At 38.7% G+C, this 15,141-nt stretch overlaps 1 protein-coding gene across 1 annotated transcript in view; it reads left to right on the top strand.

The window, feature by feature from the left end:
- adamtsl3 (ADAMTS-like 3) overlaps positions 1-14,803 on the top strand; it is a 740,135-nt gene extending 725,332 nt beyond the window's left edge. The window contains exons 29-32 of the mRNA XM_059952647.1: positions 2,367-2,476; positions 2,741-2,821; positions 4,404-4,618; positions 4,963-14,803. Of these exons, the coding sequence (XP_059808630.1) occupies positions 2,367-2,476; positions 2,741-2,821; positions 4,404-4,618; positions 4,963-5,078 (522 nt within the window). The 3' untranslated portion in view covers positions 5,079-14,803. The remainder of the gene's footprint in view (positions 1-2,366; positions 2,477-2,740; positions 2,822-4,403; positions 4,619-4,962) is intronic.
- The last annotated feature ends 338 nt before the right edge of the window (positions 14,804-15,141 follow it).

Here is a 15,141-nt window from a genome sequence, read left to right as displayed (position 1 = left end):
TTAATTAATTGACGACAAGTTAAATGGACTCGTTACCAATGTGTGCTTTGCTGGTGTTTTCCTTCTGTGCAGTGTTCATGTTTGCCTTTGATCTAGAATGTCTGCAAGGAACTTTATTCCAAACTCACTTTGTGAGCATTTTATCAGAATTTCCCTTTAATCCAGTATTAGTATTGATCATTCAAACTCTTTTCTTGACTTAGAAATCAAGTATCTAATCGACCACACATAGTGAGCCACTCTTTGATTCACTATTACTGTACCTTTTTTTTAGGCTCCTATTTTTTGCCCCTATTAAAATTGTCCCTAATTGTATACCGACAGAGTTACTAAGCTAAGGTGGAAACAATCATTTGTAATGGAATAAAACTATTTTCCCCAAGCTGAGTTGAAAATAAAGTGTTGAACACAACAAATCAGTTGTACTTGCTGCAATGGAACAGCTGTTGGCCAAGGTGTCAGATGGTTATTTATTGGGGTGAGAGGGGAATAATACATATCCCCTGTGGTATTGCTGATGCTATGTTACATTACGTGCCATTTTCCTCAGAACAGTGGTCTGAGTTGTTGTTTCCACATCCTGAACACTTGGCCTTTTCGCAACAGTAAATTCAAAAATGCTAATTTTATTAGACTGGGGATTCATTATTCCACAGCCATAGAAACATTGAGGGGCTCTTTATAATATTTACAATATTGGACTCTAGACTTGGTGATAGAGCATTCAGCTAATGTTATGTGATGCCAACAATTTAATCTGTCATCATTATAGACCTTTACATAATGACTGTGGGCTTATTAATGGCAAATTACTATATTTTGTCTAATTTAATTTCTGAAACTAATACTATTTTAGCAATGCTATTGAAGTGATAATCTACTGAGACAGACAGTTCCAAATTTCTGGAACAATTTGCTGAAAAATCCATGATATTGTGGCACAAGATTTAGTTGAAGATTGCAAAGAAATATGATCTCAAGGTACCCAAATGCTTCAAGGTAATGCTGGAGATACAATGGAAAAGAATTAATAGCTAATTTGCGCTAAAAACCAAAAGAAATTATGCAAACACCAATGTCCAAGAATAGTAAAGCCTACAAAAGGTCCATTCCAAGAAAAGCCCACCCCACCACTGAGCACGTCTACAGGAAGTGTTGCCATAACAAAGAGCCATCTACCATCAAGGACTACCACAATCCAAACACAAGGACCCCCCCCCCCCCCTCCCACCATCTGGGCCATGCTGCTTTGCTGCTGCCATCAGGAAGTACAGTTCCACACTACCAGGTTCAGGAACAGTCATTGTCCTTCAACCATCAGGCCCCTGAACCAGCATGGATGACGTCACTCACCTCAACACCGAACTGATTTCCACAACCTATCGACTCACTTTCAAGGACTCTGCAATTCACACTCATTGTTATTTATTTACTTATTTTTTATTATTATACGTATTTGCATATTTTGTCTTTTGCACATTGGTTCTTTGTCAGTCTTTGTGTGCAGTTTTTCATTGATTCTATTGTACCTCTTTGTTATAGTGTGAATGCCAGCAAGAAAATGAATCTCAGAGTAGTATATGCTGACATATACATACTTCGATAAATAATTTATTTTCAACTTTGAAAAAGAGGAGATTACAGGAGAACATGGTGAATAGGTGCAATAATGAGGCATTCATGTCACATCTATTATAGCTGAGTAACAGAGAGAATAGATCTCCAGTGTTACGAGATGTCAAATGGTTCGGGACCATAATAATAAGGGACTTCACTTTAGTGTTGCTACTTTGGCAGATTATGCTGTACATCCGTATAATCGTGCTAATTTCTGTCAAACATCTTTGTATTTACAAAGGGATTCAGAGGAAGTTCACGCAAATGTTGCTGGCTTCCTTCATCTTTGTTCTTTGATGACAAAAAGCTTTTGTTGGTGATTTGGTGCTTCCTTAGATTCATGGCCACACCATAAAAGTTATCCCAGCTGTCTCCATTCACAAATGTCACACAGCCTAATATAGTTAACAAGTTCTGTACATTCAAGACTTCCTGGTCAGTCCATTACGTTATTCTTGAGTTTTTGTTTCCTGGGTCCTTCCTGAGTGTTTATCAACTGACTCATCTTGTGCCCATACATCTGATGTGTTCTAGCACGTGGATCCCCTTACATGTGGCAGTTGCTATGCAGCAGTAAATTTCTTTCCAAACACACTTAAAACTGCTCACTGAAACCTTTATAATTGATGTCTTTTCCAGATTTCCATTTGATGACCTATTACAAATTTCAGCATTTTTACATTTTGTACCCTCAAGTGTGCTTGACCATTTTTGAACGGTGGCAACTATTTACTCTTTGTGTTTGGCAGTGCTCAGGCCGTTGTGTGGGTCTCAGTGTTGCTGTCCAGCACCGCCAAGTTGGATGCCGCTTTACAAATGGAACATCAGCTGCAAAGTCCACTTGTGAGAAAACAGAGAGGTATAATGACAAGACCATTGTAGTCTGCGATGTCTTTGCTAATAATAATAATTGTGACAAAATTATTAATACATTTGGATGATGTTGAATAATTGAACCATTGAAATTCAACATTAGTGAAGCAGAATTCTATGTTAAGTGAACTTTAGAATGTTACTAATATCAGTTTCAAATGATCAGAATTATATTTTTTGAAGTCATAAAATGCCTGTACTTTCTGAAGACAGCTGAACTATGCACACCAATACTCATGACTCTCTACAGGTGTGCAGTGAAGCACATCCTAGCGTGCTATATCACTGGTATGGAAACTGCATTATGGCAGATAGGATGGCTGTACAACAGGTGGGTAAAACTTCCCAACCATCACCGGGACCAACCTACTCACCCACCCTATATAAAGCCGACTAACCAGCAAGGACATATATATGTACAGAAAGGTGCCAGTAATGTCATGAAGGATCTCACCCACCCTGCTTGTGGTCTGCTAGTGCAACACACACAAAATGCTGGAGGAACCCAGCAGGCCAGGCAGCTTCTATGGACTGTACTTTTTTCCATAGATGTTGCCTGGCCTGCTGAATACCCCAGCGTTTTGTGTGTGTGGCTCGGACTTCCAGCGTCAGCAGATTTTCTCTTGTTTGTAGTCTGTTTGTCCCACTCCTGTCAGGAAAAAGGTTCACAGCCAGCATCATTTCTGAGACCACTAGATTCAGAAACTGTTACTTCCACCCAAGCTGATCAACACCTCTACCCATTAACCCAATCCCCAAGCCCCACCACCTAGCGTCACTTTATGTACGTACATCCGGTCGATATACTTAACAGTTCCTTGTACATTCCGTTTTAAAGGATTACTTTTATATTTATTTATTTTCCTTTTTATGCTCATTGTATTTTATGTTGTTTGAATCTGGAGTAAAAACCATTTTGTTCTCCTTTGCGCTCGTACACTGAAGAATGACAATAAACAATCTTGAACAGCAAGGCCTAACACTTGCTTGAACTGCTGAAGTCACACTGTTTTAGTGGTTAGTACCTGGGTCACTGATTTACCATGATTAAGTAAGTTAATATAACGTATATCATTTCCATATGAATTTATGGGACTTTAGGTCAGAGTTTTTAGTGAGGAATTGGTCTATGTACCTCAGGCTCCTTCCCTAACCAAATAAATCAAATTGTTTCCAATACATGAAAGAAATTTTCCTCATTAGTAGTAAGAGCCTCAAGAATATTCCAGCTGAAGATTGTCCTGACAAATTTACAGAAATTTAATGGATCACATTTTACACTTGTGTTTATTTTCTTTTTGCAAATGAAAAAGGATGTAGTGCTTTCCTGGCATACATGACAATAAATCTCTTCTTGGGCTTCCAGCCGGGTACATATATTGATTTTAACCAAAGTTTCAGTGACGAACCTTGCCAACTTCGTCATTCATAATGTCTGGACGTATCTAATCTGTTGGTATTTATACTCTCATTTTCCATCCCTCCTGATTGGTTAGTCCTCATCCAATCAGATTTCTGCTGTCCCACCTTGCTTACAATTGAATTCCAGTTGTTTCGTAGAGCAAAATCTTCATCCCTGTTAAACTTCTTTTCCTCTGTTTTTATTTTATGGCTTCCGTCGCCAAGCGGTCCTGAAAGCCACTGGTGCAGCACTGTAGTTTTGTGCTGTCAAAGTCAGTCGTATGGCCATTGCAATCAGCTTACACTGATTTCTTCGGGTAACCCAAATGGACACACCTCCTGTGCTCCTTGATGTGGGTTTCCACCATCCGCCTCATCTGGCATTCACAGGGAATCCTGTAAATGCCCACTGTCTAGAGTCTCTGGCTGGAAGCCCGAGAAAAGCTTATCCTTCTTTTTGTAAACTGTTCCGAAAAGCTGTTCCAAGCAGTAACGACATTTGTAATCCGTAGGCCTGCTTCCGCAAGGCAATGTAAATCAGACCGATGTAATGTGCGCTGGAGAGCGGGGCCATGGAGACAGTGCGCAGCATCATGTGGAAGTGGTTTCCAGTCTCGTCAAGTAGCCTGTGTCCACAACAGAAGCAACAAAGCAGTGGCGGATCAGTACTGTGGATGGCAGAGGCGGCCAATCACGTGGCAACATTGCAATCTGACTTCCTGCAACAGTAAGTATGTTTCTACCTCGAGTAAAAGTAAAAATGCTTTTTTAAAGACAAGCAGGAACTTTATTTTTAAACATTCTACATGAATAAAAAAGGTTTAGAAGGATATGAGCCAAATGCAGACAATTGGTCTAGCTCAAACAGACATGAGATGGCATAGGCTGTGTTTCCACGCCAGATAAATCTGTGACTCTTAAGAACCTTTGACTAGAATGGTGTAGTTTTCTGGGATCTCGTTGCAGTCTTATTCTGTGACTAAGATGTGGCAAACGGAAAAAGTGAATGATATTTCCATTCTTCAGCCTGATGATGTGTCAGTTATTTAGATGTGGATGCGTTGCTTTCAGCTTCTGACGGAGACTGCACGGACACAATGCGTTACTGTGCACTTGTGAAGCGCCTGATGCTGTGTCATCTGAGCACCTACAAACAGAGATGCTGCGATTCCTGCAGATTGCTGTAATTGACAAACACCACTGTTTGCCGGGTCGTAAGACTGTGAATCGATCTATAGAGAACTCCACGTAGAGGAACTGAATGCAGTACATCGAATGCAAGCTGACCAGAAGGATATTTTAATTGTTGTAAATCTGCTTGTACAGAATGCACAGAAGTTTCTTTGCTATTCATTATGTTAGTCAAATCTGTAGCAGCTGATTCTTAGAGAAAGAGTTGCTCATCTGTTCTGTTTTACCATCTAATATGGACTTGTTATGCCAATGTATTCTCCGTCATGAAAGATGTGTGCTTAGGTTGTATTGCAGAAGCTGCTATGTGAATAATTGTCTGCCACCAGTGGAGAAAACTGTTTTTAAACATCCAGGTGGTCTTACTTTACAGCTTTACGGTGAAGGCAGGTTAAAATTACAACCTACGTGAGTTATGCTTACAACCTAGATGATGAAAAGGCACCGCAGACTCGCTGGGCCGAATAGCCTAATTCTGCTCCTATCTCTTCTGGTCTATGGTCTTATGATTATTGGCAAAAATTTTTGTTAATTTAAATCACAGCTTTTCACATCTGATTGTTATTGTTTGGATCTGTGGACAAAAATGGGCATGAAAGTAACGTATTTAGTAGTTCACATTTTTAACTTGTAGATGGATCTAGTGACAGCATTTTTACACTAAAGAATCTCTATTTCCAATGCAAATCCCATATCTGAAGGAAATGGCCAACTCAGCCTATGCTGTTTCAAATATTAGCAGAGTTAAAGCATTGAATTTACTCTGTTATTCTTGATTATAAGGAGATAAAAGGTCAGCTGAAGTTACACAGTGAAGGGGGGAAATACTTAAAGTGCCTTCTCACTGATCACCATTTACTTTGACTGCTGCAATGCATTTTTGACACAAGTCAGTCATATTAGGAAGTTGACCCCACTTTGCATGCCAAGCATCGAACAACATTTCTTCTGGAATCAATAAGATCAATTTAATGAAGAGAAGGACGTTGTTCAAAAAAAATTTACATTTAATAATTGTAGCATGTAAATAGTGACAAGGACATTCTAAATTACATTGGCTATAGAAGGAAAAATTCAAACAAATCCCTGCCTCTGGAAAATCTCAACCAATTTCAGATTTACTGCTAACAATTGACCTTTCACTTTTAAACTAAAATTGCTGCTGAGAGTTGGTGCCTCACCTTTACATTGGCATGTAAAGCATTCAATTCACCTCTCTAAGTATGTTAGAATCCAAGTCTGGGAGACTGCTTTCAGCTCAGTTCTAAAACCAGAGGCAGAAAGCAGCCCTTGAAGTAATTTATATCTGAGCATCTCACAATTTCAGTACAATTCTTGCAATAATTCCATATGGATAAAAATATTTAACTATATTCACCATGCCCTAACCATATTAAATCTGCATTGGGCCAGTGTATTCCTAACAGGATACAGGTTCGACCAGAGGTGCAAGGCTGTAATATCCTCTGACTGTTTCAGGTTGGTAAAACTCCTTATCCAGCCGTTAGACTAGGGATCAGTTTTAGCATAATGGACCCCAATCCCTTGATGACCAAATCAGCTCCACTGGTCAAACTTGAGATCCCTCCAACTTTTCCTGTCTACACTCACCATAACCATAACAGCTTCCACTCTGATGACATCATCTACAAAACAAGTAACGATGAGACAAGCTAATCTCTCACAGCAATATCATCCAACATCATATCAGAGAGCTGGAAGCGCAGGGGAGTCATCCTCTCCCTGTATTTCAACTAGACTGTAGACAGGGGAATGCAAGTTTCCTGTTTAGGGATCGACCGTCCCCGCTTTATCACCAGAATATAAATAAAACAGTAGTGTTCTTGGGAAGGTGTCGATAATGAAATCTCTACTCATTCCATCAAGCAGGATGTTCTGAGAGAGCTTGTTCAAGATTAGTGTCGAGTAATATCAAGGAATGGAGTTGGTCTAAAATAGATATATCTAAAATAGATATAGATGGGATTAAGCCTTGCCTGCAGAATATTTTTACCCCGTCTCCCAAACACAAAAGAGAGATGATCATTAGAAACACCAAAATTTTTCTCTTATTTGATGAAGTTAAAAGCAATAGTTTTGTTCTTCCAGATCATATAAAATTAGGCTTTCTTACTGAGATTAACCTCAAGACCAGGTTTTATATAAAAACTCTCCAGCACCTTGAGGATTTTAAAATGTCCTAGCAGGAATCACTCACAAGGACCAGTGAAGGAACTCACAAGGGAGGAACACAGCAGATCAGGCAGCATCAATGGAAGAGAATGAACAGTCAACATTTCAGGCTGACACCCTTCCTCAGGACCTTCAATAAATCAATGATTACCATAGCTGGGTCTTTATGATTCTTCTCAGTCCCCTTTCATTAAAGTGTTCAACTTAGCAATACTTTCAGTACATCAGTGAGTGGCTGTGACAAATACCTTCTGACAATGATTTAAAATGAGTGAATCCATCAGCTTCTCAGCCAGAATTTTTGTAAATAACTTTAGTAATATTGATCCAATAATTTGCAAATTACTGTTCTAAAATTTTATTTTTTTCCATGCCATCAGATCATAAAGGTACATATTTTACAACCCTTAACCCAAGATGAAAGCATACAGGCTAGTAAATTGGTGTCCATCTTGAGGATCTTGTCCAACCAAGATTATCTAGTTCTACTACTGTATTGTTTTATAAGCCATTTATCACATTAGAAACCTTGATTGCTGTAAAGTTTTGTAATAAATTAGAACCATTGGCAGAGTCTACTTATGTCTCCCTTATTATTAATAACAGCAAGCTAGAATTTGAAATAGACTCTAGATCAATACCAATGGGACAGTCTCTTCTGCAAGGCTGCCCGTTAATTCTCTTGCTAATCCTTTCTATTGTTTTTATACCTCTCCTGTGCCATTGGAAATAAACCAGACTTCTTTGTTTTAAAAACCTCCTTCCTGCTTCCTTTAAAATCCTTATCTCTATTAGATGTTAAGAGGCTTGTAACTCTCCCAAAAATGCTAAAATTCTTCCCCTTGGCACCAGGATTTCTCTCAGATTAAAAAAAAATCCCCCTCACCCAAAAGCTGGGCAACAGATATCCTTTCCTTCACAGCATTTAACGTAGAGATCATTAGCCATACTGCTTCTGAGATCATTAGCATCCTCATGAATATTGCCATCGTTAACACTTAATATATGTAATATTATCATCAGCAGCACTGACCCTTCCCTATTATTAATATTCTGACTCTCTTTTAATTTACAAAACTTTAGCCTCGTATCTAAAGCCTGCTGATTAGTCTGTGAACCAATCAAAACATTAATGTTTTTCTTGCCAGCAAACCTGTGTACCAAGACCAAGAGCAGATTGAGTTCTGGCTTGGACTGAACGGATGCATTCCTACCTTTCTTAACAGTCCTCTACTCAACTGAAATAGCTATTGAATGAGACAAGAAAGCTTGGCCCCTATTTTGAGTTTTATCGTAGATTATCTGCTGCTAAAATACCTAATACTAGCATAATATTAAAAACCACTCCAGCAAATTAAACAATACAATTTTTTTAAATCACCAGATAGATTGCCATCCACAGCTATAAATCAGGGTTCAGACGGTTAATAATGTTTTTTTTTACTAAGATACCATCATTTGAAATGTTAAGCAAAAAATAAATATCCATTTTTAAATGTATAGAAGCTAAAAGCCAAGTGTATAAAACACCAAACCCTTCACGCCAGATAACCGCACATTGAAGAAAACTGAGTTCCAATAACAGATACCCAAAAAACACAATAGGACAAAAATCTAACCATCCATAAATAAACCTAAATATATTAATCGTCCCACTAAGAGCCGCCAGAGTAGTTTGCGGTATGTCAAGTTTTGTACCTCTCGATGCCAAGAAAGTCCATCGCTTTCGAATTCTCAGGAAACCAAGAGCCTGAAGCAGGGATTATAGCATCATAAAATTGGATCTCAACAATATTCAAATTGCCTTTTAAAATCGAATCCAGATGCGTATACTTATTGGATTTTTCAGCGAAGGTGGCGCCCAAGTTCTTTTCTAATCTAATCAATACATCAATGACAACTGTTCTTCTATTTTTGCTAAGGAAAACAACATCCAGAATCTAAGCATGCCCTAGATCTAAAAATCTATTCTTTAAAAGCCAGTGAAAACAGCCGTGGCACCTCTGAATCATGACATATCTGAAGCCCTGTTATTCCAGTGAACCTGCGATTGCTTCGCTGCAAGGAACAGGCTGGACACGTGGCTAAGTATTTCCCTGGCCAGCACTGATCTCCTACTTGCCTTAACCACATTAGTTGTGGCCAGGCCCAGTGTATCCTAACAGGATGCAGGCTCAACCAGCGGAGCTAAGCTGTAATGTCCTCCCACTGTTTCGGGGTTGTAAAACACCTTATCCAGCCAGTAGATTGGAGGTAATTTGTCTAAGAATGGGCCCCAATTCTTGGATGACCAAGCTCACTCTGTCAGTTAAAACTCCATATTCCTCCAATTTTTTTTCCTTTTTATAGTTATGCTCACCAACCATATCAGCCTCCTCTCCAATTACATCATCTACAAAGCAAGTGGCATTGAGACAAGTTCATCTCTCATATCAGATGTCATCCTGGCAGCTGGAAAGTCAGACCGATCACCATCTCTCTTGATTTCCTAAATTCCTTATCTCCAAGCTCTAGAGAGGGGAATCTGAGTTTCCAGTTTGTGGAATGACAGTCTCCCGTTGCTACTTCTAGAATATAAAAAAAGTCATTCATGACCTTGAGGTGTCGCAGATATTCTTTAATGAAGCCTCTATTTTTCCAATCGAGTTTGACCAAGGCATTCTGAGAACTGATAGCCCTCATTCAAGATTAATGAAGAGCGAAATTGAGGGATGATGTAGGACTAAAATAGTTCAGCCTAATAGGTGGGCTTAAGCCTGCCCACGGGATATATTTCTACCCCACTTCTCAAGCCCACTAGACCAATCATCATCAAAAAGTCAATTCTGGACCAACGTACTACTTTTCCTGCTTTCCAAGTTCAATATAACTAATTTTTCCCATACCAGGTATTGATGGAGCTAAAATTCGAAGTTTTATTTTAATACTTCATATAAAATCCAGCAGTCTTACTGAGATTAACCTCAAGGTTGGTGTTTTTATAAAAACTCTGTAGAACTATGACCTGGTGATGATCACTCATTGGCCATTTCATCAGCAAAAAACAGGTATATCTTTGTACCGAGGTGGAATCTCAACCCATCGCTAATGACCATAAAAGGATGTTCATAAATAATATAGTGGAAAGCAGGTCCTTCTGCTTTAACCCTCGATGTAGATATGGATCCATTTGGATTTTACATTCTCAGTAGGAGTTCAGGAATCTGTATACATGTATGTAATGAGGTCGACAAAGTGGGTATCAGTGCCCCTCTTGCCCAAGGCTTTAACAATAAGTTTGTGGCTGATTTATCAACACTTTTGATAAATCAACAAATACCACAACCAGAACTTTGTGATTCTTTTTGGCCCCCTTCATTAAATTTTTCAGCATAGCAATTTCAGTGATATTAAACCCCAAATAATAATTTTAAAATATCAAATGTTAACATTTTTTTGAAAAGGTAATAGACACCGTAGAGTGAATTGATTCAAAACAGCCAGTTCCTTTAGTGATATCATTCAGACGTTACCTGGAAAGAAATCATTACTTTTCCTGTTGACTCTGTAATTTTAAACATTGGACTTGCACTTAGAGTTGCTGAAATGAAACTTTCTTTCCTTCAAAGTAATAGTAAAACTATTTTCTTGTAATAAATTGAGTAATGAACTCACAAAAAGCTCAGATTTCATTTATTTATAATGTGTTAGCATAGCCGATAGTGTTTACTTTTTGTATGTTGCAGTTTCAGCTAATTTCATTCTCAAAAGGTTCCTCGTTCTCCTAAAGCCAAGGGTGCAGTTTATTAGATCCAATGCTCCCTAGCACTGTTCCTGCACTGGTGAATCACTTGTACTCGTGCTTTTCTCTTTGATCTTTTTCCCCTGGTGGAGTTGTACTTTCCGGAATATTTCTCCGCACCCACTTCCCCCCAGTCACTCCAGCTGACTTCAAAAGCTTGCTACGTATAAAAGTTAGTGTGGATCAGCGATCATCTCGACATGTCTTCTGTATCTGAGCATGTACAGGTATCTGAGCAAACTACTATTTTAATGATATATTATAACTTTATATTTCAAAATACTCATACCAACTCATGTTTTTCCTTAGAGCATTGATTAATGCATAGCCCCACTGAGCTTTACTAACATTCATTTCTGGCTGCTATTAAGATGACAGAATATTTTCATAAGAGTTAAATCAAATGTGAAATGCAAATTTTAAAGTAAAATGGCAGCAAAAAATATTTCTGCATCCAAATTTCTATGAAGTATCAAGCCAGCCCTGAGCAGCTCTGTCAATGGTTTAATGTACAGAGCTGATATTGCCACTGATGTTATAATGCAATACGTCTTGAAAGAAACTCATTACTATAAGTAATGAGTTCAAGTCTTCATTTTGAGTTTTTACTTTTGCGACTCAATGCGTCCTTGAGAGCTTTCTTGAAATCAATTACAGACAAGAATTCAGAATATCCCGCTGCATTTTAATTTGGCTCAGTAAGTAGCATTCAAACTCAACCATTTTCATTCTCATCAAGGGATAAAGGCAAACCATAAAAAAGTATTTCATTGCCAATTACCAAAATAAATACAACTCCTGATAAATTAGAGGAAGTATCTGCAAAGAATTATATACTATTCTGGTAAATATATGGCCACATAAATAATAATGTATTACATTTCAGTTGAACAATCTAAATGAGAAGAGCAATAATTTTGCTGAAACTCAGTTGGGAAATAGTAAACTATGTGTTCAGCAGTAAGGCTAATCTTTTATTTGAGAATAACAGTATTATAGGCAGTGGCAAATACAATTTGTACACATTTGTGCCTCCAATTATGTTAATGTATACAGCTGTTCTAAGTTGGTCTTTTCCCAGAATAGGATACAAGGTACTTCGGAGAATACCCTGTGATGTTACATTCTCCAAATCGCTAATGGGTCTTGACCTTTTAAAAAAAGGTTGTGCATAAATTAAACAAATTATTGTAACATATTACTTGTACATATTTATTTTCTGTTATGAAGTGCAATACTGAATAATGTACATTGTGATTTATAAAGAATATTTTTGTTGGGACTTATTTTTTACTACTATAGCTTTTCTTCCAGGCTGCTTTTCTCTTCCTATTTAAAACAAAAATGCTCATAACCACATTAAGCACTTAACAAAATCTGTATTTTTCAGACATACAAATACATATTATTTGGTAGTGAAATTATCCCTAGGTTTGGATTTAAGAATCATTGCCTCAAACTGTATTAAATGATATGGGTATCTGAATTGCTACCTACTGGCTCTTTGGAGCCATTAACCCTTAAAAATCAGGCACATGAAAATCTGGCAACTTGGTCCTTGTTGCACATGTTTCCTACTAGTTTGGTAAAATTCTGTGGTGCTGAGGAGTTCACACTTTAGTGGGGCAAAAGTCCTGAATCAGAGCACCAGCATCTGTTGGTCTCATTTAATTATGTAGACTCTCACTCCCTTCTCTCATTTAAGTCTCCAGCGCCTCTGACTTATAAAGATTATCCTTTTGCTTCAATGTTTCCATGTCTACACTCTCCTTTTGCCTTTACTTCACTTCATTATAATTCCTCAGGTCTTCATCAGCTTACTTGAAGAGCCTCCCAATACCACCCTAACCTTTCCTTTGTCCCACCATTAACAACTGCGTTTCCTCACAAAATATATACGCTTAGGTTGTGTGTGTAATAGTTGCAGCAGCATGGTAGAAATTGTTCTCATTGTGGATCCATCAGAGTAATGTTACCACCCAAGGCTTTGAACACCATAATTATGTGTTACACTTTCTCAATGACAAAAATATTGTACCAGCTCTAAGACTTGGGGGGAGAGGAAGAGTTTCGTAGGCATAATTGGGGCATGGGCCTGGATCCAGTTAATTCTCTACGGGGCCATGTATTGGATTAGCTGTAGGATATCAGTTGAAGTGCCTAGAGGGAAGCAGAAGAGGAGCGGAGAGATGCGTGAGGTTGTTAAGGCAGCATTTGGGTAAAATGCCATCATTTGGTGGCAGGGAGTTGTGGGTGGCAATTTAGTCTGTGACTGGACCGTTAACAAGGTGGACTAGTTGAAAGTCAGGGTGGGGGAGTAGTTGGCTGTTGAAGGAAGAGGAATATTGACAGGTGGTCAAGGTGGAGGTAATGTGCTTGGGAATAAAAGTGAATGAGGTTTTGGTAGCTACAAAAACTGGTTGGTACAGGGGTTACAAAGCATGGTCTCTCCTAGAGCAATGTGGATTAATTTCTTCTGCAATACTTAAGAGGGAAGTTACATAATTGGGTGTAGCCATCAATTCAGGCTGCTGGGAACTGCCAAGTTGATTTTCTGGAATGTCATAGAACAACTCATTGTGGCCTTTTTTCCTTGTATGGTGCCAACATAAGTAACGCTGTGTGACCTGCTTTCTAATGCAATATCTTTTTCAAGCACTTGGCCCATTCCTCATTTCCATTTAGTGTGTTGTGCCCCTCATGTTTGCAGTACACCTCTGTGGACCTTTAGTCATCATTATGAGACGATCTCTCATCTAATGCTACATTTAGGTGAATATTATCCAAAATCCAGCTGCAGCTAAACTGTTGTCTAAGATGTCAATGTTCGTTATGGCAGATTCCTTTCTTTATATCTTAACATTTCTTCTCACCTCCATGTCCCTCCCTTCTGATGTAACCCAATTCCCCTAAAGTTTCATAAAAGAATCAATCCCCATCCCCTCTCAACTTCAACCACCTTCATAGTTTTTCCCCACTGTGATCAAACACTTCCCCCCAAATCTACTTTCTGACTTACCTCTTGTACTCTCCAGTGAAAGGTTGTGGGGAAAGGTCTTTGTGTGCAGTTGCCAATGTATCACAACATGAAAGCACACCTTCCAGGTGAGTGAGTTCATGCTGACTATTAAGTACCCACCTACACTTTATTCTCCCTGTATTCTCTTCCACTTTCTCCATATATTTGACATGTGGGAGGAGAATGGAGGATCGGGAGCAGTTGCAGGGGAATATACCGTAAAATCAGAAAGCACTGGAGTTAACTATTGAACCTGGGTTATTACAGATGCGTGGTAGCTCTACGAGCTGTGCCACAGTGCCTCCATACCTTATGGGGAAGTTGTGTTTTGTTGTGCTTCTCACATAGCAGAGCCTCATCCAAAATGATGGACTCCCCCACCAGCCAACTTCCAGCCCAATAGACAGTTATTTACTCCATAGAAGGTGCAATGCTCTGAAGTGCCTCGCAAGTGTTTGGACCCCTCTGATGTTACATTAAGCAAGTTTGAGTTATGCCTAAAGTTTCCCAAATGGTTTTATAGCCTGTTGCATTAGAAACTATGAATGCAAAGACATTGAATATTCATATATTTTGTAAAACATTTCCAGGCTTTCAAAACAGCAGCTCATACCTGTATTAAGGATATATAGTCATGGAAATAATATTTGTGCTTTGTATGTAATCCAGTTTGTTGTGTGTGTGTTTTTTTAACTATAGTTTAATAAAAGTGATCTGTTAACCACCAATATCTCATGTTTTATGAACTATAAGTTATTCTTGTGCAATTTGTTGGGCATTAAGAAAATGTTATAAATCTGCCTATAAGTGTAATATTATAAATACATTAACACATGGGTCCAGGCCTTGTGCTGGGAAGGGTCAACAGGAGAAGGGAGATGGATTGACCCACCCAGCCAACACACTTTTTGCCCCTCTTCCCTCTGGGAGAAGGTTCAGGAGCTTGAAGACTTGTACGGCCAGATTTGGGAACAGCATCTTTCCAACTGTGATAAGACTGCTGAACGGATCCTGACCCGGATCTGGGCCGTACCTTCCAAATATCCGGACCTGTCTCTTGGTGGTT

The sequence above is a fragment of the Hypanus sabinus genome, chromosome 28, assembly GCF_030144855.1.
Source record: "Hypanus sabinus isolate sHypSab1 chromosome 28, sHypSab1.hap1, whole genome shotgun sequence".
NCBI lineage: Eukaryota > Metazoa > Chordata > Chondrichthyes > Myliobatiformes > Dasyatidae > Hypanus > Hypanus sabinus.
Note: the sequence above shows the minus strand (reverse complement) of the source record. Positions and strands in the feature narration are given on the sequence as shown.